The sequence below is a fragment of the Phyllopteryx taeniolatus genome, chromosome 5 (assembly GCF_024500385.1).
Source record: "Phyllopteryx taeniolatus isolate TA_2022b chromosome 5, UOR_Ptae_1.2, whole genome shotgun sequence".
NCBI lineage: Eukaryota > Metazoa > Chordata > Actinopteri > Syngnathiformes > Syngnathidae > Phyllopteryx > Phyllopteryx taeniolatus.
Window position 1 is genome coordinate 6,797,488 of NC_084506.1, and position 24,752 is coordinate 6,822,239.

General features: G+C 42.6%; 1 protein-coding gene across 3 annotated transcripts; it reads left to right on the forward strand.

Annotated features, from left to right (window-relative positions):
* Positions 1-1,171: 1,171 nt before the first annotated feature.
* Positions 1,172-23,340, forward strand: aass (aminoadipate-semialdehyde synthase). 3 transcript variants are annotated; one of them, XM_061773383.1, is made up of 24 exons: positions 1,172-1,327; positions 2,682-2,905; positions 3,021-3,197; positions 3,527-3,611; positions 3,780-3,847; positions 4,288-4,434; positions 4,506-4,584; positions 6,142-6,269; positions 8,017-8,165; positions 9,142-9,264; positions 9,712-9,823; positions 10,759-10,818; positions 12,609-12,676; positions 16,081-16,202; positions 17,417-17,546; positions 17,660-17,770; positions 18,060-18,168; positions 18,242-18,382; positions 18,775-18,942; positions 19,249-19,344; positions 19,446-19,561; positions 19,836-19,924; positions 21,197-21,373; positions 22,245-23,340. In XM_061773383.1, exons 2-24 carry the CDS (start codon positions 2,687-2,689, stop codon positions 22,367-22,369), a joined length of 2,799 nt encoding a protein of 932 aa, XP_061629367.1. In that variant the 5' UTR covers positions 1,172-1,327; positions 2,682-2,686; the 3' UTR covers positions 22,370-23,340. The 3 variants fall into 3 exon arrangements, with proteins under 3 accessions (XP_061629367.1, XP_061629368.1, XP_061629365.1); XM_061773381.1 differs by lacking the exon at positions 1,172-1,327 and adding an exon at positions 1,546-1,780; XM_061773384.1 differs by lacking the exons at positions 1,172-1,327; positions 21,197-21,373 and adding an exon at positions 1,545-1,780.
* Positions 23,341-24,752: the final 1,412 nt, after the last annotated feature.

Below are 24,752 nucleotides of genomic sequence, written 5' to 3' on the forward strand. Positions count from 1 at the left end.
ACCTTGAAGCCCCCTTAATATCGTCAACGTGACCTTTGTCACTTTGTCTCAGGAGTCATTATTAGATTTTTTTTTTTTTTAATTTTAAGTTAGAACCAGCGACGCCATTCTTACACTCGGTATGCAATAGTCATCAAGTTGAGTTACATTATTGTGATTATTGTTATTATCACTTTTATCATCCTCAAATGAAATGTCATCTTCCACGAGGACCCAAGTAGAAAAACCCTCACGAATACGAATGAGCGCTAAGCTAGGAGGGTCAAAATAGGACACGCCTCTTAAAAGAGCGTGCCTACGGCGACGCTAAGATAGGAGGGTCAACATAGATAGGACACGCCTCTTTTAAAGAGCGCCTACGGCGTCGCTAAGCTAGGAGGGTCAAAGTCATCAGCGCATTTCATGTATGTGGACGGCAAGAATACCCAAAGATCCAAGATGCCAGTCCACTGTGCTCCTTACGGTTGTGTACAACGCAGTACAATTACGACAAGAAAACTGGGAGTAACCTTTCTTTCACGTGTATAAATAGTTTTGAGGCTTTTTTTTTTAAATCAAATGTTCTTCATTGATAGCACACGCTTTGGCATTTACAAAAAACAAAAAAGTAATACTCATGAAAATCAGTTGAGAAATAAGCAAGTTACGCTTAATTTCAACGTGTATGCCAAGTCGCCCTCCCAACACAGACGCCACGGAGGCATGGCGATTAGCCGGGCTGCTAACCACAAAGATTTTGTATTTTTTTTTAACGGATATTTGTATATAAAGGAAGTGGGACATGACATGGCCCAAATCCGACGATCCAAAGACAAAATAAACTCAACTGAGACACAACTCCTCACCGACACTTTCTACAATTACACGGTCTCTCCAAGTTCCCCTAAAATGCACAAACGTGACGTCAGGTCTACCCAATTGGACGGGTCTTCATTGTTAGGAGACGGGCCTCATTTTAACGTGAAGTAATTAAAAGTTCCCACGTTCACGTGGTTATAACTGTTGTTTTGTTTGCTCGATCGCCTGGTACAATACATACCAGCAAACTGTCAAGTTCGAACGTTCATTTAGAGTGTACAAAGTTCATATGTAACGTGAACGCCTCATTGAGCCCACCGGGCCCCAATTTGCTCGCCCTCATTTCCGGAAAGTGAAAGTCGTCTGAGACTAAACAACAAACAAACAAACACCAACTCCTGCTTAGTGCTTATTGTTCATGTTCTTGTTCCTGCTCAACACACTGCGGAGAAAATCACAGACATTTTGCTTTTTGGACCTTCCCGAGTTTCCAGTAGGTCGTTTTCCCGGCGGCCGGAAACCAGAAAAGGCTCGTATTTGCATAATCCTTCTACACAAAATAACATATTCGTAGAGAACGTCCTATTCTATTGTCGCGCTATCTTTACTTAGTAGTACCCGTATATTTAAGTACTAATTTGTTAACGTGTTGCTCATAAATGTCGTTGAGCATAATTGGTGAGCGAGAGGCTGGAGAACGGCTGGATGGAGTTTTCCTTTTATTTTGAAATCCTAACCGGAAGAGGATGGTTTGATGGCGCTCCTTCTCCTGGTCTTAACCTCTGAGTGACACTCTGACATCTTTCTAAACTCCTCGGAACCGACGGGGTCCAAAAATCTGACCCGCTGGTCCCGGGGGGGGCTCTCACACGCTCGTAAGCAAGAAAGTTCGTTAGTTAGCTGACTAAGTTAGCCTAGCGTGGTTTGCAATCGACAGAGTTTGACCAGTGTGACTCAAGAGTGTCCGCGCCGCCGAGGAGAGGTAAAGACGACACGACACGACACGACGCTCCCCTCGCTTTGTCTCTTGTTTTGACTTGACTTCCCTGGAAACGATTTAAGGACGAGAAGCGGCGCCTGCAACAGCTTGTGACGCAGCTTCCAGCCGGGACTCGTTTCTCGTCCAGCCGCGAGACTTGCGTGTCGTGTTGTCAAAGCGGCACTCGAGGTCATCTCGTGGCAATCGACGAGTCTCCAAGACATGGAATAACCTCGATGTCAACATTTGGAGCACAAGCAATTCGGTTGTTTTCAATGTGTAGCGTTACACGTAGTTGTTGCATTGGCATTATAGTGGACGCCCGCAAATCTGTCAATGCATCCTTCCATCCATCATCCATCCATCCAAATCTCCACAAACATCCGCTTAACTCATTCACTGCCAGAAGAACTGTTGGACTGATCTTTCAAGAACCTCTGGATCATTGTTTTGTGACAACATAAGCACTGAACCCAACAAAAGGGTAGACTCTCTACTTTCACCAGAAAAAAAATGGTTCAAGCTTTTTACATTTTTTACTAATTAGCATTAGAACATGGTTTGATTTCACCCGAAATACTGGCTTCTGTACACACGTACAGTACATAGTCCGCCCGAGTGCGAGGTGCCTCTACTTGTCCGACTTCCAATGTGTTGGCATTTTTCTCCCTCGTAATCACCGAGATTCACCGCCTCATCTTTATCTTCTACTCAAAGGCTGTGCTGATCTCAAATCCGAAGCGATGCAAGGCCGCCACCTGCAGGGATCAGTTAGTCATTACAGTGGTTTACAAACCTGAATTTCACGGACAAGCTTGGGCGAGACCCTCTTCCGGGCCTACCTGTTGAATAACGTACTTGACGAATATTTGCGATGTTTTTTTATGTTGTGTTTTCTGAACAGAAGCCATGTTTCGCCTGCTGAGTCGCCAGGGCCGGCGGCGTCCCAGCTGCCCGCCGGGGCAGCGGCGTTACCAGCACCACCGCGCCGTCATGGCCATCCGGCGGGAGGACATCAACCCTTGGGAGAGGCGGGCGCCCCTTGCCCCTCGCCACGTCCGCGAGCTCACGCAGGACGGCGTCAAAGTCCTGGTGCAGCCGTCCAACCGCAGGGCCATCCACGAGAAGGTCAGCCGGGGGGGGGGGGCTATCGCTCGTCACGTGACGCGCGCGATAAACTCCCGCCTCCGCTTCGTAGCCGCCTTCGCTAACGTGCACCGCTTGCCGGCTCCCTGCGTTGCAGTTCTACGCCAAAGCGGGCGCCGTCATCCAGGACGACATCTCGGAGGCGTCGTTCATCATCGGCGTGAAGCGGCCGCCCGAGGAGAAGGTGATCCCCAAGAAGACGTACGCCTTCTTCTCACACACCATCAAGGCACAGGAGGCCAACATGGGGCTGCTGGACGACCTGCTCAAGAAGGTGAGGGAGGAAGTGACCTCACAGACAGGAAGTGCGGTTTCTTGACGACATGTGCCGGGCGTTCCAGTTGATTTGTCTGGACCATTTTCTTTTTACAAATCCTTTTTATTTTTGGGCTTTCTCCAGTTAAAAGCGTGCCCCCGCCAGTGTTCATTTTGACAGCAAATTTTGATTTTGTTTTAGTCTTTTGAGTAAAATGTAATTTAGTTTTTGTCATCTAGATTGTTTCAGTTTTAGTTGACGAAATATCATAAGATTATAGTCGACAAAAAGCCCAGAGTAATTGTAATTACTGTAATGCCGATGGCGATTGTTCTTTGTGTTTTCAGGAGGTTCGTCTGATTGATTACGAGAAGATGGTGGACGCTAACGGCTATCGTATCGTGGCGTTCGGTCAGTGGGCCGGCGTAGCAGGTAAAAATGTGATTTGTATATGCCCCCCACCCCTTTTTTTTTTTTAAGGGATGGCGTCACCGCAACCTGATTGGATGCTTCGTATGGGTGGCTACCGTTCAAATGATTAGCATTTTCATAAGCGTTGCTCACGTGTCTACGTGGAAACATTTTGTTATTTTTCTTCAGGGATGATCAACATTTTACACGGTTTGGGTCTTCGCTTCCTGGCGCTGGGGCACCACACCCCCTTCATGGTAAACCCTCATTCCAAACACGCTATCAGTGTTCTCGTATGACAGCATGATGCAAAATTTCCATTGCAAGCACACGTTGCGATGCTAACCGCTAAATGCTAATGGATAACTGTTCTGATGCTAACCGCTAAATGCTAATGGATAACTGTTCTCTGGGTACGATATCGTCATGGTAACTCATCCTAAACACACTTTGCTTTTGCTCTTAAAGCAGCCCAATCTCAAATGCTAAACCCATTGCAAACTCACAGCGTGATGCTAACCGCTAAATGCTACTGGCTAACTTTTGTCGACATTAGCATCGTTAGTGTCTCAAACACACTGTGATTGTACTTTTAAAGGATCCCGAATGCGAATGCTAACTCCCGTCGCAATTACACAGTGTGATGCTAACCAATAGATGCTAACCGCTCACTGCGTGTGTTGTCTCACCTCGACAGCACATTGGCATGGCGCACAACTACCGCAACGTCTCGCAGGCTATCCAGGCCGTCCGCGATTGCGGCTATGAAATCTCCATGGGCCTCATGCCGAAGTCCATTGGTCCCGTCACCTTCTGCTTCACCGGAACCGGCAACGTCTCCAAGGTACATACCGGAAAAATATTTAGGCTCCTGTTCCTGCCGATACGTCACATTGTAACCTTTTTCTCCTGCAGGGAGCGCAGGACATCATCAACGAGCTTCCCGTGGAGTACGTTGAGCCTCACGAGCTGAAGGACGTTTGTCAAACTGGAGGTGTGAAATTACATTCATTATTATTATTACTAGGGATGGGCAAGTACTGATACCCGATATCGGTATCAGGCCGATACCGGCCTTATTTCAAGGTGTCGTGTACTCGTGCAGGTTGCTGATACCAGCCACTGATCGAGTAAGTCCTCCTCGCCAGAAGTTGGCGCTACACTGCGGCGGTTTTTCACGTAGGCGAATCATCATGTGCGTTATTGTGATGTTATTCACTATCAGCTGTCATTATGTTCATTGAAATTTTAGATATTAAAAGTAATAGTGAGATCGATGAGTTCTCAAGAGTGAATACGCGTACTGGTATCGGTCTGAAAAAAAAGTGGTATCGAACATCCGTAATTGTGATCAGCAGGTTAGCCAGAAGTTAGCAGGCTAGCTATAGTATGTGGCTCGCAGTGTTGTTGGCAGACATAACCAAAGTATTTTAGCAATCAGCGTGTGGCTCACTGTGTTGTTATGGTCATACATGAGCAAAGTCCTCTAGCAATTAGCATGTGGCTAACGGTGATGTTGTTGTCAGACATGACTTAAGTATTTTAGCAATTAGGATGTGGCTAACAGCCTTGTTGTTTTTAACAGATTTGATCGGCCTTCTCGATCAATTTTGCAGCATAATTAAACGTATCATCTGGTCATCCAGGTCCATTTGTTCTGTCGCGGTCGCCATTGTTGTTGCTTTGTTCCTTGTTACTGAAAGGAAAGTAAAAACGGCTACCGGAAATGGCAAAAAAAAAATGCAGAGGGAACTCCACCCTGTGGTGTCCTAGCCAATACCAGCCGTAGCGACACCCCCGCAGCACACTTTCAAAACAGCGCGCGTGGGTTGCGCTCGAGTATAAAGGCAAACTACGCGTGGGACAGCCGCAGTGACGTCCACGCGAGTATAAAGAAGCCTTTAGTCATTGCCATCTTCCTGCTCTGTAAAGCAAATAGCTCCTCTCCCGCCTCCGACTTACCGCTCGTAGTGATGCAATGCCACATTAAACGCCCTTGCATACCTTGAGCTTCACAGTAAAATAAATGCAGAATATTCCTCAAGCATCTTTTTACTTGAGACACTCGAAGTACTCGTTGCAGCCTTATTAATGTGCGCATACTTTTGACGACAGTTTTTCTGTAGCTGATGGTGACGTGATAATTTTGACCAGTATTTATTAGCACGGTCAATAGCATAGTTATATCTGTGAGGATGTTCACTAGTTAATGCGCTGTGTCACGTTCAGCTTGTTGAGCTGATTTGGTGATTAGCATGCTCAAATATGAGCATACATAGCCTGTAGCAAATATTTTGCAGTGTGCAAATTACATCACTGGAGCAATGCCGACTGGCATGTTGACATTATGCAAACAACAACACAAATGCTTGGATGATAATGTGATAATTTAGACTGGAAGTTGTCACGCGGCTCACGTTGTGGATGTCAGATGCGACTGAGCTGTTTTGGCAGTTAGCACGTGGGTAATGTCTAATGTTGTCGCTGTTAGATATGATCAAAGTGTTTTAGCAGTTAGCATGTGGCTAACAGCTAACGTTATTGTTGTTAGATATGACTAAAGTGTACGCCACTGTGCTGAGTCGTCACCACCACCTGATGAGGAAGAGCGACGGTATCTACGACCCTATGGAGTACGAGAACCACCCGGAACTGTACACCTCACACTTCAGAACCAGCGTCAGTACATAACACTCACACAACACACACACACACACACTCACTGGATATGAAACGTCTACACAGTTCTGTTCAAATGTCAAATGTTTTTTCTGATATGAAACCGAGATAACTATGTTGTCCCTCATTAGTGTGACCTATAACCTTTCCAACTCAATTGACAAAAATAAAATCTTTTTCAGAGAGGAATTAAAAATGAGGCGCGATAATGAGGTTGCACAAATGTGTACAGTGTCTTAGAACTTGGGATGTGGCTGTGTTCAAAATGATCAAATGCTATAAATCAACAAAAATGTCAGGAAAATCCTACTAGAACATCCAAACTTTATTTTGGGATTAATCAGAGGCACTTGAAATTGTGGTCGGTGAGTGCTGACTCGCATTGAATGAGAGTTTGACACTGATTGTTAATGCCGATCACAGCCACATCCCCAGATTGTAACTAAGTAACTAATTATGTAACCGTAACTAAATTACTTTTTAATATAAATCTGTCTGGTAGTTTATGGCTACAAGCAGTTTCTAAAGATGACTGGTATTTTGAATCGTTCATTACTAACGACTAACTGTAACTAGGTAAGTGTAACTAAATAACTATAACTAACAGCCTGTAACTAAAGCAAATTAAGCAAAAACAAAAAAAAAAAAAGGCAAGAATTGCCTACTAGAACATCTGAACTTTTTTGGGGTTCATCAGGCACTGTAAATGGTGGCAGGTGTGTGCTTTAACACGTTTGATTGCAATTACATAATTCTGAGCAGCCACATTCCCAGTTGTGAGCGAGCGTGCAGTCGTTTGTATTTAACTTCTCCCCTCGAAAACGTGGCCTCTTTTTTCACACAGGTTCCACTATTTGTTGTCTCGTGATATGATGACCTCATCAGAGTAGCCAAATATTGTGCTCAAGTAACAGTAATAATGTGACTCAAGTAAAAGTAAAAAGTAGTCCTCCAAAAAAATACTTGCATAAGAGTAAAAAGTACACAGTGAAAAAACTACTCAAGTACTCAATAAAATGGTGAGTAAGCATGAACATCAATAAAAAAAAGAACAAAATAGAATGTGCAAATTCTGGTGTGTGTGCGTGAGATGATCACGTACCCCAAGCAATGCATTTTTTCCCACCCCCAGTTACCCGTGATAAAATAGGGCTAATGTGGGCTAATATGCACAGCCAAAACAACACCAAAACATCTGCAATTTAACGCAAGGTGCTTTCTCAAGTTAGAAGTGGGCTGACATATCCACGTTTGGGCAGACAGTGCCAGACAAATACTCCAATTCGTGAAAGCTGTTGTTTTTCTTCGACTAAATGTAAACACGAGTCGCGCGGCGTTGCCTTCGATGGTAACTAGAATGGCTTATCTAGTGTTAACACCCATGCCCGGAAGCCCAATAGAAGACATGGTGTGCGGTCATGTGACTTCCTGAAGTCGTAGTCTCAACAGATAGGTCCCGCACGAAATAGTTGATAAATCAGCAATTATTGATAAATAAAGGTAGCGAGCGGCATTAAGATCATTGTAACGGAGTAAAAGTACCGTAACATAAATACTCGAGTAAAAGTAAAAAGTATGCATTATTAAAACTACTTTGACAATTTATTCAAAATGCTACTTGAGTAAATGTAATGGCGTAAATAGAGTGCATATGACCCACCTCTGGAGCTCTGAAAACGTTCCGTACCCACTGTAAATGTGAAGTCACATTGTTAACTTGAACCCGTTTGGATGCTTGCGTCCACAGGTGGCGCCGTACACCAACTGCCTGATCAACGGCATCTACTGGGACCCTCAGACCCCGAGACTCCTGCGTCGCCTGGACGCCCAGAAGCTGCTCAGACCCCCCAAGAGCAACAGCGCCACCAGCGAGGGCATGCCGGAACTGCCGCACAAGTAACAACAACGTGCACACTCGCGCTTTTGTTACGCTCCGTACGTTCGAATTACTTACAGCAGTGGTTGTCAAACTTTTTACACCAAGTACCACCTAAGAAAAATACGTAGCTCGCAAACTACCACCATCATAACAAACATAAAAATCCAGTAGCGACGTAGGCCTAAATATTCATCAAAAATGAGAGAAATTTTATTCCTAATGTTGTAATATTACGGAGAAAAAAAAAAAAAGTCTCCAAGAATAACATTTATGAAAAAAAATTCTAATACATGAATAAAGTCATAATATTATGAAGGGAATAAAACGAAATTATATGAAAGTAAAGGTGTGATTGAAATATTACAAGTTGAAATATTACAAGAAAAAAAAACATTTGTTATTTATGAGAATAATGGCAAAATATTATAAGCACTAAATTTTACTGGCATAAAGTTGTAATTTTATGGGGAAATAAAATCTCTAAATTGCCAAATGATAAAATTATGAAAAAAATCCTTCAACATTGTCAATTTTTTGGGAACGTGAAGTTGGATTATCATGAAAAAAGTTATTTAAGCAAGTCAAAATAATACCATAAACAAATAGAAAATTACACAAGATTAAATTTGTAATATTACGAAAAAATTTTTTTTTACACTAGATAAAGCTGTATTTCTCAAACCTTTTACACCAAGTACCACCTCAAAAACTCTGTAGAGCTTTTGTTCCTAAAGACTATTTTTAACATTGTAGGCCACTGTAACTTTATGCAGTTTAAAAATTTGTACTGCAATTCAAATATAAATAAAAAATGTATTGCACTTAAAAAGTGAAATCCAAAATTTAAAAGCTTAAAAACGAAGACTTTTTTTCAGATTGCGTCCTCCAAAACTTGAATACAGCTGAATTGAAAGTGATTTTTTTTTTGCGTAGCACACGTTGAGAATCACTGGCGTCCAGTACATGACAAGCACGCCCTGCTTTTCACGGCAGGCTGTTGGCCATCTGCGACATCTCGGCCGACGCGGGCGGTTCCATCCAGTTCATGAACGAGTGCACCACCATCGACAAGCCTTTCTGCATGTACGACGCCGACCAGCACATCGACCACGACAGGTACCCAGCCGCTGCCGCCCCCCGCACTTCAGTAGTCCGGAACTTTTATTGAAACAAGTCACTTCATGTAAAAACCATTGATGGAAAATTGTTTCTAGTTCATCTTTTAAAGTTTTTTTTTTTTTTTAAATCAAATACAGTGACTCCTTGAGATACAAGTGAGATACGAGCAGTCAATTTCTTCGTCTGCTTTGACTTGCAAGCAAGTGTTTTCCTCTCCGTAGTGCCGCTAGATGTTAGCCAGTCCAGTGGATGGCAGATGAGAAGGCGGCGAGTGAGAACTGATCAAAAAGGACGCGTGTGACTCGCACCGCCTTGCATGTTGAAGCCTTTCGAGCTCGTTAGCTTAGCTCGCTAGCCGCTAACATTGACGCTTTTTGTGATCAATACAAAAAAAGAAATGACCAACTGGTATTTTGTGATGTTTTCTTGTATTGGCTTTGTCAGCGTGGAGGGCCACGGCATCCTGATGTGCTCCATCGACAACCTTCCGGCTCAGCTGCCCATCGAGGCCACCGAGTACTTTGGCGACCGCCTCTTTCCGTACATCTGGGAGATGGTGAGAAAAAAGTGTTGGGCTGCTGTCCAGGGTCCTGATTTATCAAGCGCACGCACGCCCAGAAGTATGCGGAAAGCGTGCGTACAAACATTTCCAGGCAAAGTACGGGATTTATCAAATTGAAGTTATGAGTGGGGACGTGCGTACATTTCCACAGAGCTCTAAAACCATGCGTACACACAAAACAGTGAAACTAGACATACTGTACAACACCCCAAGTGCCATCCGAGCGTACATCCAGCGGGACGTTTGGCCACCGGGAGATTTTAGCGGGAGATTGGAGACATGCATGCGGCGTTTCGCAACCAACACTACAAACAGAATCCTGTCAGCAGCGTTGGATGCAATTTTATCCCTGTCGCTAAATTTTATCCAGTTCTCATACAGACATCACCAACAAGCGGAAATGAACTCATTCACTGCCATTGACGGAGTCAAATGTCCATGTTAACTGGGAGGGTTGGCAGTGAATGACAGAGGTCGAAGTGGGCATAAGTAGAGATGTCCACAGGAATTTTGGTGAGGCTTGGTGGCAGTTTTAGGACATTAAGCGACGCGGATACTACGTGCAGCAGCCAGCCATCCTCCCGGGCCACTCGAGTGATGTGTCCCCAATAATGCTTGCAATATACATGCATTTATGCATATGACTTGCCTATCCTGCTCCAGTGAATTAAAGCTTATTTTCGTCTGTCGGATGGGACATGTTTGCCATTGAGTCTCATGTCAAACTATTTTTGGGATCTACGACATCGCTCTTTTCTCTGTGATCCAACATAATTAACGGGAAACGAGGGTGCAGGGCTGCAGGCTCGGTCTGCGTCTGCTTTGTTGAAGCAGCAAATACGTGCAGAACACAACAGAACCGATTTCTTTTGTTTGTTGGCTGCTTTGAGTGGAGGAGCAATAATAAAGCGCATTGCGTTCTCCCTCAGCTGCCTTCAGACGCCAGCAGACCTCTCGACCAGGAGGACTTCAGCCCGCAAGTCAGAGACGTAAGCAACCAAATTTAGTTTTCTCTTTATTTTACTGGGTTTGTATCAGAAAACTAATTAGTTTTTTAATTAGAAACAACTTTTATAATTGATATTTACTGCTATGTAAAATCATCTGATTAAAACGTCTGTCAATTTTTGTTTTGTTTTACAATAAACTGCATTAGCAAGAGAATTGCCAAATTTATATGTATTCTTTTTTTAACTGACTATTTTTTTTGTACAACTCCAATTCCAATGAAGTTGGGACGTTGCGTTAAACATAAATAAAAACAGAATACAATGATTTGCAAATCATGTGCAACCTATATTTAATTGAATACATTACAAAGAAAATATATTTAATGTTCAAACAATGTTCCTTGTTTCTAGTTCATCTTTTAAAGGTTGTTTTTTTATCTAGGGATAATAAATAATAATTTTTAAAGAGAATTCCTAGAAAATATTTATATTCAACTTTTTTAAATACCACTCACTACTACTATTCTATTTTTTGTTTATATTTATAAAAACTTGTTTTTTTAAATACCAATACTTTTCTATTTTTCAAGTTTTTATTTAAAACACAGTTTTTCTTTATTTACTTTTATTTAAAATATATATATATATTTTTTTAAATCAGAGTGAATTGATTAAAAAAATATATAATTTTCTTTTTACTTATAGAATGTTATTCTGTAAAAGAATTGCTAAGAAAAATCCCTTTTAATTTTTTAAAACATTCTTATGATGTTGGTCTACCCTTTTCAGCTATAACAACTTCAATTCTTGTGGGAAGGATTTCAGCAAGGTTTAGGAGTGAGTTGATGGGAATGTTCACCCATTCTTCCAGGAGCACCTTTGTGAGGTCACACACACTGATGTTGGACGAGAAGGCCTGGGTCTCAGTCTCCGCTCCAAATCAACCCCCAGGGTGTTCTAGGACACTGCGTAGGCCACTTAAGTTCATCCACACCAAATTCTCTCCTCCATGTCTTTATGGACCTTGCTTTGTGCACAGGTGCACAGACATGTTGGAACAGGAAGGGGTCATCCCCAAACTGTTTGACTGTCCAAAATCTCTTGGTATGCTGAAGCATTCAGAGTTGCTTTCACTGGAGCTCAGGGGCTAATTGAATAACATTGTGGGAACAGTTTGGAGATGGCCCCTTCCTCTTCCAACATGACTGTGCATCAGTGCACAAATCAAGGTTCGTAAAGACATGGATGAGAGAGTTTGATGTGCATGAACTCGACTGGCCTGCACAATCCTGACCGCAACCCTTTGGAACTCTTTTGGATGAATTAGAGCGGAGACTGAGAGCCAGGCCTTCTCGCCCAAAATCAGTGTGTAGCCACACAAATGAAGGTTCAGGAAAAATGGTCTTAAATTCCAATAAACACACTCCTACACCTTGTGGAAAATTTTCCCAGAAGAGTTTAAGCTGTTACTGCAACAGGTGGACCGATGTCATACTTAACCCTATTGATTAAAAATGGCATGTCACCTAAATTCATATTCGAGTCAAGGCAGATGAGCGAATACTTGTTTTAATTTTACTTTTAGTATTTATTAAATATTCACTGCTATCTGGTTTTTGTCTTTTAAAAGAAGTTACGTCTAACAGAGAGAATTGGTTGAAAATAATTTCAATGTTTTGAATACTTGTAACTTACTCCACTAGCCAGCAGCCCGTTTGTAGCCCATCTTGTTAGTTTGTTCATGTTCTTATTTGCCGTTGTTCAATCATTCAATCGGCGAGGTCCAAAAAGTGTGACATGATTTTTGTTGTTGTTGTTGTTGAATGTAGGCTGTGATCACCTCCAACGGAGCCCTGACGCCAAAGTTCGAGTACATCGAGAAGCTTCGAGAACAACGGTAAGACGTGTCTAACACACACACACTCACACACACATACAGTACACGTTACTCTTTAACAATTTGTTCCTTTGTTTTTCTTATGACCTGGTCTTGTATATCTTTTCACATGAGGACGTTAGGGCAGATTTTCACCTTCCAGCATTTGCTTTATTTCCCCTGATTAATTAATGTGGGGGGAATTAATGTGGAACTACTTAGTGTAACCTCGGTTCACTAACAAATCAGTTTACAAACAAAATTTTAAAGACGGATATTGCTTGAGTTCACAAACTATGCTGCCTGACATCTACGTGAAATGATCACACAGCATAAACATCGTTCGCTCTGCACGTCACGTATTTGTATATATATAATCAATAATCATTATATTTGGTGTTCCTAAGAACAGAGAGAAAGCAGTAATATTTTCATTATGCTTTTTTTTTTTTTTTTTAAACATAATATAGGCGACGCGGTGAGCGACTGGTTAGCACATCTGCCTCACAGTTGTGAGGTTGCGGGTTCAAATCTGGCCTCACCAGTGTGGAGTTTGCATGTTCCCCCCCCCCCCCCCCCCCCCCCGTGCCTGCGTGGCTTTTCTCTGGGTGCTCCGGTTTCTTGCATGGTGGGTAGATTGAAGACTAAATTGTCTGTAGGTGTGAATGGTTGTTTGTTTCTATGTGCCCTGCGATTGGCTGGCGACCAGTTCAGGGTGTACCCTGCCTCTCGCCCAGAGTCAGCTGGGATGGGCGCCAGCATGCCCGCAACCCGCGCGAGGATCAGCGGTTCGGAAAATGTATGGATGTATTATATTCATTCATTTTTGGGGTGACGGTGTATCTTTTACACCGGCTGTTCTGCTGAGTTTTAAAATATAGTGAATTAAAATGACAAAATTATTTTTAATGACATTAAGAATATTTATATAATACAATTAAGGCACTTAAAATGAATTTAATTCTATTTTTACTAGTTTTTTTGTTTTTTTTTCAAACTGTTATCTGTTAAAATAAAGTCTGATGTCATGTTCACATCTTCTGTCGCTGGGGTAGTTTATAAACTTTAATTTTAAATCCAGATTGAAAACCCTTAAATGATCACCATCTTCTTAGTGTTGTCACTTCTTAAAAACGTTTCAGTAAATATGACACCATGCCCGGTAATGTGGTTATTATTCTTATTTGAAATGGGAACAAGTAAAACATGTCGGGGGGGGGGGGGGGGTTGTTTTGCTAAAAGCTCAAAAGTAAAAAAAAAAATAATAATAATGGATCATCGTTGTGGTTATTCAGTTGATTCTCATCAGGGAAACGCGTCTTCTTTGCGTGGAATCTGATTACTTTCTCAGTGTGAGATAATGATGATTATAATTATTTCCATCTTCTTGCTCATATTTAGGCCAGTGTCTCTTAAGACGTCCTAATTGAGCTTCTACCTTTTTTCTCCTCTCCAGACAAGCCATCAAATGTTAATCTTAATGGTGATCTTAATCTTAATTCCTCTTTCACATATGTGAGGGGCTCTGTGGGGGGGGGGGGGGGGGGTCTTCTTCTTTCTTGAATTTTTAATTAAGATGAGGGGACTGCAGTCAGACGTGCGGTCGGACCTGCTGCCGCTCGTCTCATCCAATTAGCGCTCTGCTAATGAGGTAGAGCGGGTGGGGGTCTGATGACTCTTGGGGGGGCTTTTGAGGGAGAGGTAGGGGGCTGGCGGTGGGATGGATATTAACAGCAAAGGTCAGCGGGGTGGACACCTCCCGTCTAACATGCTGCTCCTATTGTTATGAATTGTAATCATCCAAAAGGCACCAGCGCACGCTTCATTGTGTCCAAGGAAGGGGGGGGGTCCTCCTCACTATGAATGCAATATAGACCAATGCACTATTATATTATAATTATCAATCAAATATTGTATTGCTATATTGCATAGAAAAGCAGAGTAGGTTGCACTAGTTGTTTCATTTATGATTAATTAACCAATTGGTTATTAAAAATGGTCATACAATTATTCATAGTAATACAGCTATCATCACAAGTATTACTGATAAAATTGTTACTGTATTCAATAACTGGAATGAAATTGCATGAAATTTTTTTTACTTGTAGCTGGAATTAAGTATGCACTCATTAAGGTATATATTTTATATAAATTCCTAGTTTCAGAATAGTTTGTAATTGAAGGATCATTAGCGCTATTAAAGATGAGTCTTTACTAGACTTTACACCGATCTGATCGGCCTTATTGGTATCGGCCGATATTCATTATGCTGATCGGCTTTAATGTCATAATTCGCCGATCCGATCAATGTCGTCATTGATCGGCTCCGCAAGACATTTACACGACCTGACGAGAGCAGTGATTTCCAACCTTTATGGAGCCAACAAACATATTTTAGAATTGGAAAATCTCACGGCAAACCAACAAACAAAAATGCCACAAATATATATAATATATTTTATATTTTTTTTTTTATATATAATTTTTTTGAGCAATTAAGTACATGAGTATATACAGTAAATGAACAGGTCATTTAAATAGACAACTTGCTCCATCTTGTGATCGGATCGGTGATCGGTTATCGTTTTTTTAAACTAGTAGATTTTCACATCGGACCAGGTAGCTTTGAACCTTTTTTTTTCCCCCCTCCGTAAATCAAATCACCATTTGAAAACTTCATTTTAGTTTACTTGGGTTATATTTACATTTGTTTGATGATCTTAAACATGAAAGTGGGGAAACGATGCAAAAGAAAAATTACAATGTCGCAATTGACGACTCACAAGTCCATCCATCCATTTTCAACACCGCTTATCCTGGAGCCTATCGCAGCTGACTTCGGGCGAAAGTTCAGGGTGACTACACCCTGAACTGGTCGCCAGTCAGTCGCAGGGCACATATAGACACGGACGACCGTTCGCACTCACATTCACACCGTCACTGAGTGGGAACTGAACCCACGCTGCTTGCACCAAAGTCAGGCGAGTGTACCACTACACTATCAGTGATTGACTCACAAGTCAAATTTGGCAATGCGAAGCGCTCTGTCTGCGCATGCGCCCTCTCGACGTAAGTGCGCGGTGACGTCATTCTTTACGCACGGCGTAAATATGGTGGCACCCGACAGCTCGTACGCGACACAGATCCTGTTTTAAACTACTTACAAGTTATTTTCCTTTTTAAATAAGCGTATACAAAACACGCAAATTACTGTGCTGAATAGATGACGGACCTCCTTTTTGATAAATGACTACACACCCAATCGGAATAGAGCACTTCACATGTAAACAGTTGACCAGAGGTCTTCAATCGGAAGAACAAAAAAAGTCGGCTAGAATGACCTAACGTGTGAATCGGCGATTGGAGTCTTCTGTGCGTTGCTTCGTGTCCTTCTGAGCAGCTTTGTGTCGTCTGACGTCCACCAGGGAGAAATCCCAGATCCTGCAGAAAAGCCACATGAAGCGAGTTCTGCTGCTCGGGACCGGCTACGTCTCCGGACCCGTCGTGGAGTACCTGACCCGCTGCGACAAGACCCAGGTCACCGTGGGTGAGCCTTGAACTCAACACGGTCACAAAAAGGCTGCTAGCTTAATGCTAACATATCATGTGAAATGCAAGACACAGGCTTATTTGGCATGAGTATAGGAGCTGCACGGTGGTCATGGTAAACCTTCGAACAGCTGCTACTTCAACACACATGCAAACAGAGAGAGTCACTAATTACATGTCATTTAATTACAAAAATGTATGGCGATTTCACTTCCTCCGTCTAAAGCCGACACTTGTGATTGGCTCTCTCTGGTCATGTGCCAATTCTGCCGTAGGCTCAAATATGACCCTGAAGCGCACCTTTGTAGTTAGGGTGAGATTTTGAAAAGCTGAGACTCGTAGTTACACTTGTTGTCAACGTACCATAAGTCACTACTCTTTGCCTCCATGGATGGCGAATAAACAAAATGTTGACAAATATTGTTATGACGGAGGATCAGGCGGATGGCGGGGAAGTTTATAGAGGGAAAAACACTAAAATATGATAACTCTAGACAGCTACATAACACAGAAGCCGTAAATGAATTAAGGCCATCGCTGCTACGTCACTTGAGAAAATGGGCCTATAAATTGAAAAGGACATTAATATAATAAATCAAGATAACCTTTATTTTTCCCACAATTGAGAATTTGCATAATTTCAGCAGCAATAGTGGATACAGGAAATACAAAAAGAGCACGCGAGAGAAGACATTTGGCTGCAATTGTGTCCACCATTACAAAGTTGATGTAATGAATACAGTAAAAATAACAAATAGTGAAGTCTTTTTTTTTCCTCTTTTGCAATTACAATTCTAGTGTAATGGTTAAGTTGTGAAACTAAAACACTAAGCCGAATTATTTTTATCCTACTGCAACAACTGTCCCTGTTCTTGACATAATTTTACACACATGGAAATTCAGACAAGTTATTCTGAAAGTGAATTTCTATCTGTTGGAAGCTCTGCAGCCATAGCCATGAATTCAATTTGACTAATGACTGGCATAGTTCTATAATTAATAATTGGCGAGTTGGATTTATTTTTATATTTTAATTCGTGTAAAGCGCTTTGTGTTGCTTTTTTTTCTGAATGAAAAGCGCTAACAAATTCAGTTTGATTGGTAATCTGTTTCGGCATTCGGTTTTCCGTCTTGGGCTCCCCAGTAACGGTTTTCAGTTTTGGTCGTGAATTTTTATTTTGGTGCATCACTAACATATGAATATATTTTTAGCGTCGGTGGACATGAAGCAGGCGCAGGATCTGTCGGCCAAATACCCGAACACCATACCCGTCATGCTGGACGTCAGCAGCCAGGAGGCGCACCTGGTCTCCCTTATACAGGACCACGACCTCGTCGTCAGGTGACTCCGCGTCTTTCGATTTTTTGAGCTCGCTATTTAGCATAACATGTAACTACTTAGCATGTAGCGTGTGGTGCTGGGGAGTTGTAACCAAGATGGGTCTTCGTCCGCAGCCTCCTGCCTTTTGCCTTCCACCCCCTGGTGGCCAAACACTGCATTAATGAGAAGGTCAACATGGTCAACGCCAGCTACCTAAGCCCCGCCATGAGCGACTTGCACGCCAGGTAATGCAAATACACACACACGCTACACAATAGCTAGACAGTACACAACGCATTGACCCATAAACACACACACACTAACTATACAATACACGCACAGTAACTACACGACACACACTCACAACATCCTGATACACGACACACACTGTAGAAGAAGAAGAACAATCTTTATTGTCCCGAACATGCATGGATGCACACGAAATTTGTTCTCTCCATCTTACCCATCACAGTGAACACACACACACTTGTTAGTTGAACACACTGTGTGTGTGTGTATGCGTGCGTGTGTTAGGGCAGAGGAGGCGGGTGTGACCCTGGTGAACGAGATGGGATTGGATCCCGGTATTGATCACATGCTGGCAATGGAGTGTTTTGATCAGGCCAAAGCCGACGGATGCACCGTGAGTACGCGCGCGCACGCACACGCACCGCAACAGTTTGCATGTGTGATGTTTGTGTGTGTGTGTGACCCAGGTGGAATCGTACTTGTCGTACTGTGGCGGACTTCCGGCTCCCGAGTGTTCGGACAATCCTCTGCGCTACAAGTTCAGCTGGAGTCCTTCGGGCGTTCTCCTTGCCTCCATCAGCCCCGCCGTCTTCCTCCGTGACAATCAGGTACGCACAAATGGACAAATACACACAAATGTCGTGGATTTCAAGGAACCTAATCCCCGCAACAACAGGGGGCTTACTGTGCATATTTTTTTTTTTTTTTTTTAAGAAGTACAATACAGTCATGCAAACACAAAGGAAGAAGAGTTTCACAACTACTTTAAGAGACACATAAAGCTGCTGTAATCCATCCATCCATTTTCTCTACCGCTTATCCTCACGCGGGTCGCGGGCGTGCCGGAGCCTATCCCAGCTATATTGGGGCGAGAGGCGGGGTACACCCTGAACTGGTAGCCGCTGTAGCGATGTGGTAGTGACCGTTGTTTTTGTTTTTTCACTTACTTTTCAAGATGCATTGTGGGGGGTGCCAAAGGTTGTTGTTGTGTGTCCGTCAGCTGGTGAGCATCCCCGGAGGCGGCGGTCTGATGGATGCCGTCACGCCCGTGGACTTCTTTCCCGGCTTCAACTTGGAAGGTTATCCCAACCGCGACAGCACCAAGTACGGCAAACTCTACGACATCCAGAACGTGCACACGCTGCTCAGAGGAACGCTGCGCTACAAGGTCAGGTCTGCTCCATGACACGCTAGTTAGCTTCTACACTAGTTCAATTCTAGTTTGGTGGTAGTTTAGTCCGGCCTACTAGTCTAGTTCTCTTCTAATTAAGTGGTAATTTGGTTCTAGTTCTGTCTTACTTAAATCCTCGTTTTGTGCAAATTTAGTCTGGTTCAGTTCTAGCACTGTTGTAGCGCTGTCCGAGTTCAGTTCTAGTTCAGAGTCGTTTAGTCCTAATTTAGTTATTTGTTTGTAGCAGAGTCATCGTGGTTGTCACCAAGAGTGTGTTGTTGTGCTGTGTTGTGTTGCGTGTAGGGTTTCTCCAGGGCCATGCGTGGTTTCGTCAAACTGGGTCTGATCAACAGCGAAGCCTGTCCCATGCTGGACAACGCGTCGTCCCCCGTCACATGGGTGAGACGAGCCGTCCCCCCCCCCCCCCCCCGAGCGTCGCGCCGCCGGGACTTCGCGTTGAACTTTGATGATTGATGTGGCTTGTCGTCGCGCGCCCGCAGAAAGCTCTTCTGTGCCACGCGATGGGTTTGCCCGCCTCGACTCCTCACGACGCGTTCGAGGCCGCCGTGTACGAGCGCGTCGATCGGGACGACTGCGGCGTGGACTCGCTCAGATGGTAAGCGCAAATATCTTTGATAGTTGTCATTATCCGCGGGGGGGGGTAGAGTAGCCAAATATTGTACTCTAGTAAGACTGCTGTTACTTTAGAGTAATATTACTCAAGTAAAAGTCAAAAGTACTCCTCCAATATTTCATCTATAATGCCCTGTTTACGTCAAATGGCGCCTTTTGGCTCAATCCTGACCACCTTTGGCCAATGAAAGTATGAAAAATGTAATGCATAGCTCCTGCGTGACATTGAGTCATATCGTTGGAGGACTTTTGTTTAGGTTTGGCATGCTGAACGACGACGTGGTTCCTCACGCCGACAGCGTTCTCAACGCGCTCAGCAAACACCTGGAAGCCAAACTCTCCTTCGGTAAGAACAACACAACCACCTTTAAAAACCTATTTCAATTGTAACTCAGTTGTTGCTTGAGTTCAGTTTGTTCCGAGTTTGGAACTAAACCGCGTCAGGCTCGCTCCGAGGTCAAATCTAGTTCAGATGTAGGTCAGATCTAGTTTTGTTCTGATTTAGATGTACTTTGTTTCAGGTTGAGTCTTAGTTCAGATTGAGTTTCCATGTAGTTAGGATCAAGCTCAGTTCAGATTCACTCCGAGTTCAGATCTCGTTTGGATCTAGTGAAGTTCTCGTTTATTTCCGCTCTAGTTTGCTTGTAGTTGACCTCAGTCCTAGTTCAGATCTAGAATTCCACCTACAAAGCTTCAACAATTAGTGTCCTCAGTTCCCAAACGTTTATTGAATGTTGTTAAAAGAAAAGGTGATGTAACACGGTGGTAAACATGTTCCAAACGGGTGTTTGATGAGCATTCCTCAACTTTCTCCGTCTTTTTTTGCCACCGGTCCCAGCTTTTTTGGAACGTGTTGCAGCCATCAAATTCGAAGTTAATGATTATTCGCTAAAAACAATCAAGTTGTATCAGTTTGAACATTAAATATCTTGTGTTTGTAGTGTATTCAATTAAATATAGGTTGAACATGATTTGCAAATCGTTGTATTCTGTTTTTATTTGTTTAACGCAATGTCCCAACTTCATTGGAATCGGGCTTGGAATTCAGATCTAGTTTGGCTGTCGTTCAGTTCTTGGAGATCTGGCTCGGTGTAAGTTCAGTTCTAGTTTGGATCTTGTTCAGTTTATTTGCGTTGTGGTACTTGTTCATTGCTACTTTAGTTGTCATTCAGCCTCACTTCGGTTTTAGTTTGGGTCCGTTCTAGAACTTTGTAATTGTAGTTTTGTATTAAACCAGTCATACTTGGGTTCTACTTCAGTTGTAGTCCAGTACTAGTTTGTTTGTAGTTCATTCAAGTTTGATTTTAGTTCAGTAATTGCTCAATTTAGTTTTTCATTCAGTTTTATTTTGTTTTGAGTCCAACAGTAATTCACCTCTCGTTTAGATCTGGTTTGGTTTTCGTCCAATCCCATCTAAGTTTTTGTCAAATGTAGTCCAATCCTAGTTCAGTTTGAGTTTGTCCTAGTTCAATTGTAATTCGAATGCAGTTTAAGTTCAAGTCTAGTTTGGAATTAGTTCACATCTAGTTTTGTTGCCGTTCAGTTTTTCCTTGTTGTAGACCTCAATGATGTAAATAATGTATAATTCATAATAATAACCATATCTGTGTTTGTCCAGGCAGCGCTGAGCGCGACATGATCGTGCTGCGTAGCGACTTCGGCCTCCGCCACCCGACGGGCGAGCTGGAGAGCAAACGCGTCAGTTTGGTGGCGTACGGCGAGGACGGGCGATTCTCCGCCATGGCCAAGGCCGTGGGATACCCGGCCGCCATCGCCGCGCGCATGCTCCTCGACGGTCCGGTGCCTTCACGAGATTCCCACACTTTTCCTTAGTCCACATTTTCCCAACGTTTTTACATATTGACTTCCCCAAAAACACGCACGCTTAGCGTCTTCATTGAAGCCTCTAAATTGCCCGTAGGTGTGCATGTGAGTGCGAATGGCCGCTTTTTTGTGGTTAATCCGTAACAGAAAAACCGACGACAACCAAATCGTCCAAAGCGATATTACCCGTAGGAAATCATGTCAAATTAATAGTCAATTCATACAAATAATTCATCCTTTCCAGTCACACAAAATTAGGAACAAAAAATGTATTTTATAGAAAATAATTATAGCTTTTGCGTAGAAGAACATTTCTGACCAACCCAGGCAATCACAAGCCTAACATCCTGTCAAAAGTCAGGCTTTCAAAATAAAAGCACGGCAGTATAACAGGCTTTGTTGAGCAATATGGTGGCTTATTTAGCGGTTGCACTAAAATGATTGAGTGCGACTGTTGAAAGGCTGTTGCGAAACGTATTAAACTCAGTGTTTGTTTTGGAGGTCTTAGTTTTGACAGGATGTTACGCCGAAGTTGTCCGAGTGTTGCCGAGCAGACCGAGAGGTTTGTTATTGCCTGTTGAAGCCTTTACACACAGCCCCCAAAATGCTTTGAATAAATGTGCATCAATTCCGGAAAATGAATGTCACAATTTATTTTTATTTTTTTTGTCTGAAAACCAAAACATTCAAATAAAAAAAAATGTCCGTAAAATAATCTGCGCGAAGCCAATCTTACAAAGACCGAGGTTCCACTGTAAAATTCCAGTTCAGCGTCAGCGCTTTTCAGCATTTACACGTGATTTCTACCCACATTTTACTCTCCGTGTTTTGTTGTTTTTCAGGTGAGATCAGCGCCAAGGGCATCGTGCTGCCCATGAGTAAGGAGATCTACGTGCCCGCCTTGAAGCGCCTCAAGGACGAAGGCCTGAACATCGCCGCCGCTAGCACCCTGCTCGAGTCGTCTTGACGATGTCACCATCTTCCCGTTATCGTTGGGCGTCGAGGAGCAGGCGGCGCTCAAGACTTCATCGATCTTTACCATTCTCCTTCAGGCCAGCCGAACGTACCCCAGCCCCCGGGCACCCGTTTCACCCGACGACATGAACGGGACGCACCAGGAATGTGCCCCCCCCCCCCTCCCCCCGCCAACAGCTTTACTGATTAACTTGAAATTGGGCCGACTTGTCCATCGTGACGGGACGCACCAGGAAGTCTCAGGGACCCGTGACCGGAGTTGAACAGAAACTCCTCCATTTTGGTCCAATTTGTCCAGTTTTTGTTTTACTTGGAATGAATTCTCACTACGGAATTTGCCCAAGCAGAAGCAGGCGTCGCTCCCAAGTTTGAGAGCTCGCCATAAAAAATGCGGCGCGAGGTCACGGCCGTCGCATTATTCTCGTTACTAGGAATGTGAGCATTGTTAATGATGCCATGCTACTGCTGAGGATGTCACATAGCATCTTTTAAAGAAAACAATTTCACACAGCAATCCTAACTATCTTGGTTGTGACTTCACCCCCGCCCCCCCCCCCCCCCTCAAAAGACGCCACGTGAATATATTTGAATAAATCAAAATCTATATTTATATGCTGCATTTGTAGGTCAGCAAGGGAAAAGAAAGGCAACAAAAAGTCACAGACGTTCGCGATGAGGTCAAACAGCTGCTTAGTGTGTTGAAAATAAAAACAAAATAAAAAAATTATAATCAAAGCACGAATGTATGAAATATTAGCAAGGCATTAAATTGAGACATCAACAAGATTGTTTTGTGTGTGAGAAAAGTTGATGTCGTTTTTTCTTTTTATGGTCTCTATTTGACTTTGTGTTTTGCTCGTTGTTCGCTTTTATTTTGAAACTTCTTTTTTGCTTTTGTCTTCCTACACGTGCACGCCCCACACAAAGTTTTAATTTTGTCATCAATAAAATCCTGAAGATGTTTTTGTTGCTCTTTTTTTGTGGAGTGGGTTTGCAGATTTAGTTGTAGTGACCCGCAAAGTCGTCTTCTCCAGCCTACAGGTCAAAGATTAGGCCACGCAGTCACAACACTTGAGTTCAAAGGTCAACGACGCATTTAATCTTCATGAGGGAAAACCTCATTTCAATATTTTTCATTTAAATTTGTATTCAAATGTTTTCTTTGTCTGAGCTTGAAGTAATTTTTTGTCCCCCCTGCTAGCTACACCACTTGACATTTTTCATTCATAACTATAATGTCTACATACAAACTATTATTATATGTAAACACGTGAAAAAATGATAACATTGACATGAATGACAAATTAGGTTTTTCTTGACTTCGCTGCGTTTCTTCAAAAGCAAACTGAATTTTACAGATGTTTAAAAATGCCTTTACAAACTCAATTAAAAATGTAATTACACGAAGCACTTTTAAGTACAAATATTTTTGTTATACAAATAAAGACAACACAATTGCATTGTTTTTTTTTTTATAAAAAAAAGAATACACTTTCAAGTTGAAATAGATATGAATAGTATATTCCTATATCTAATAGTTCAATAAGTGCAAGAAAATGAATGAACTTATTAAAAAAGACAAGCACATTTTTCCAAATCAGACTTAATTTCATTGTCAATTTATTAAAAGATATATTTTGAAAACAAATTGGATGATAAAATCTTATTTCCTCTATCAATTTATTACATTATAACAATTACAAAAAATATCGACACATTTTGTTGTGATAAAATATTTTTCTAAGTTTGGTTAGAAAATAAGAAATATTTTTGTTAAAAATTAGACAAAACCACGTATTGTATTTTTTATGTTAAAAAAAAAACATTTTCAGATTTGATCAATGTTCTATATCCAATGTAATGGGTATCCCCCCCCCCCCCCCCCAATTTGCTAAAAATAATGTTGAACAAATTGATTTTCTGATTTTTCGGCGCATTTGACTCAGTGTTGTCCTTTTGAATATTTTGAGTGTTCATTCATGCAAACCAGGCCAGTTGGGGGGGAATCATTGGGAGGTTCGTTAGGAGAAGTCAAAAATGCAAATGAGGCGAAACCAAGCGTCCGGCCTGCCGGTCAAGACGTCGTCTGGACACTTGACCTACTTCTTCCTCTATGCCTTTTCTTAGCGTGTGCGGATTAGCATTTTAGCATCTTGGCTGCGAGCGAGCGAGCAGGGATTACAAAAGGGAGGCGAGTGGCGAGAGAGAGCATCAACTATTTCTCCTTCTTTGTCTGAGAAACCTGAGCTCAACTCCCACATGCCTGCGGGGGCCCCGAGGAACAACAACAAAGCCATTAATGTACAAACAAACTTCTTTTCGAGGCCTCACACGTCTCGCTTACATGGACAAACTGAGGCCCTCATCGAAAAACT

What these genes read in the sequence shown, in the direction of transcription:
- aass (XM_061773383.1), top strand. Translation starts at nt 2,687, where the DNA reads ATGTTTCGCCTGCTGAGTCGCCAGGGCCGGCGGCGTCCCAGCTGCCCG. An exon ending in GGACGTTTGTCAAACTGGAG is followed by an intron (nt 4,585 to 6,141) that starts GTGTGAAATTAC and finishes TATTGTTGTTAG; the next exon opens with ATATGACTAAAGTGTACGCC. An exon ending in GGAAGCCAAACTCTCCTTCG is followed by an intron (nt 19,925 to 21,196) that starts GTAAGAACAACA and finishes GTGTTTGTCCAG; the next exon opens with GCAGCGCTGAGCGCGACATG.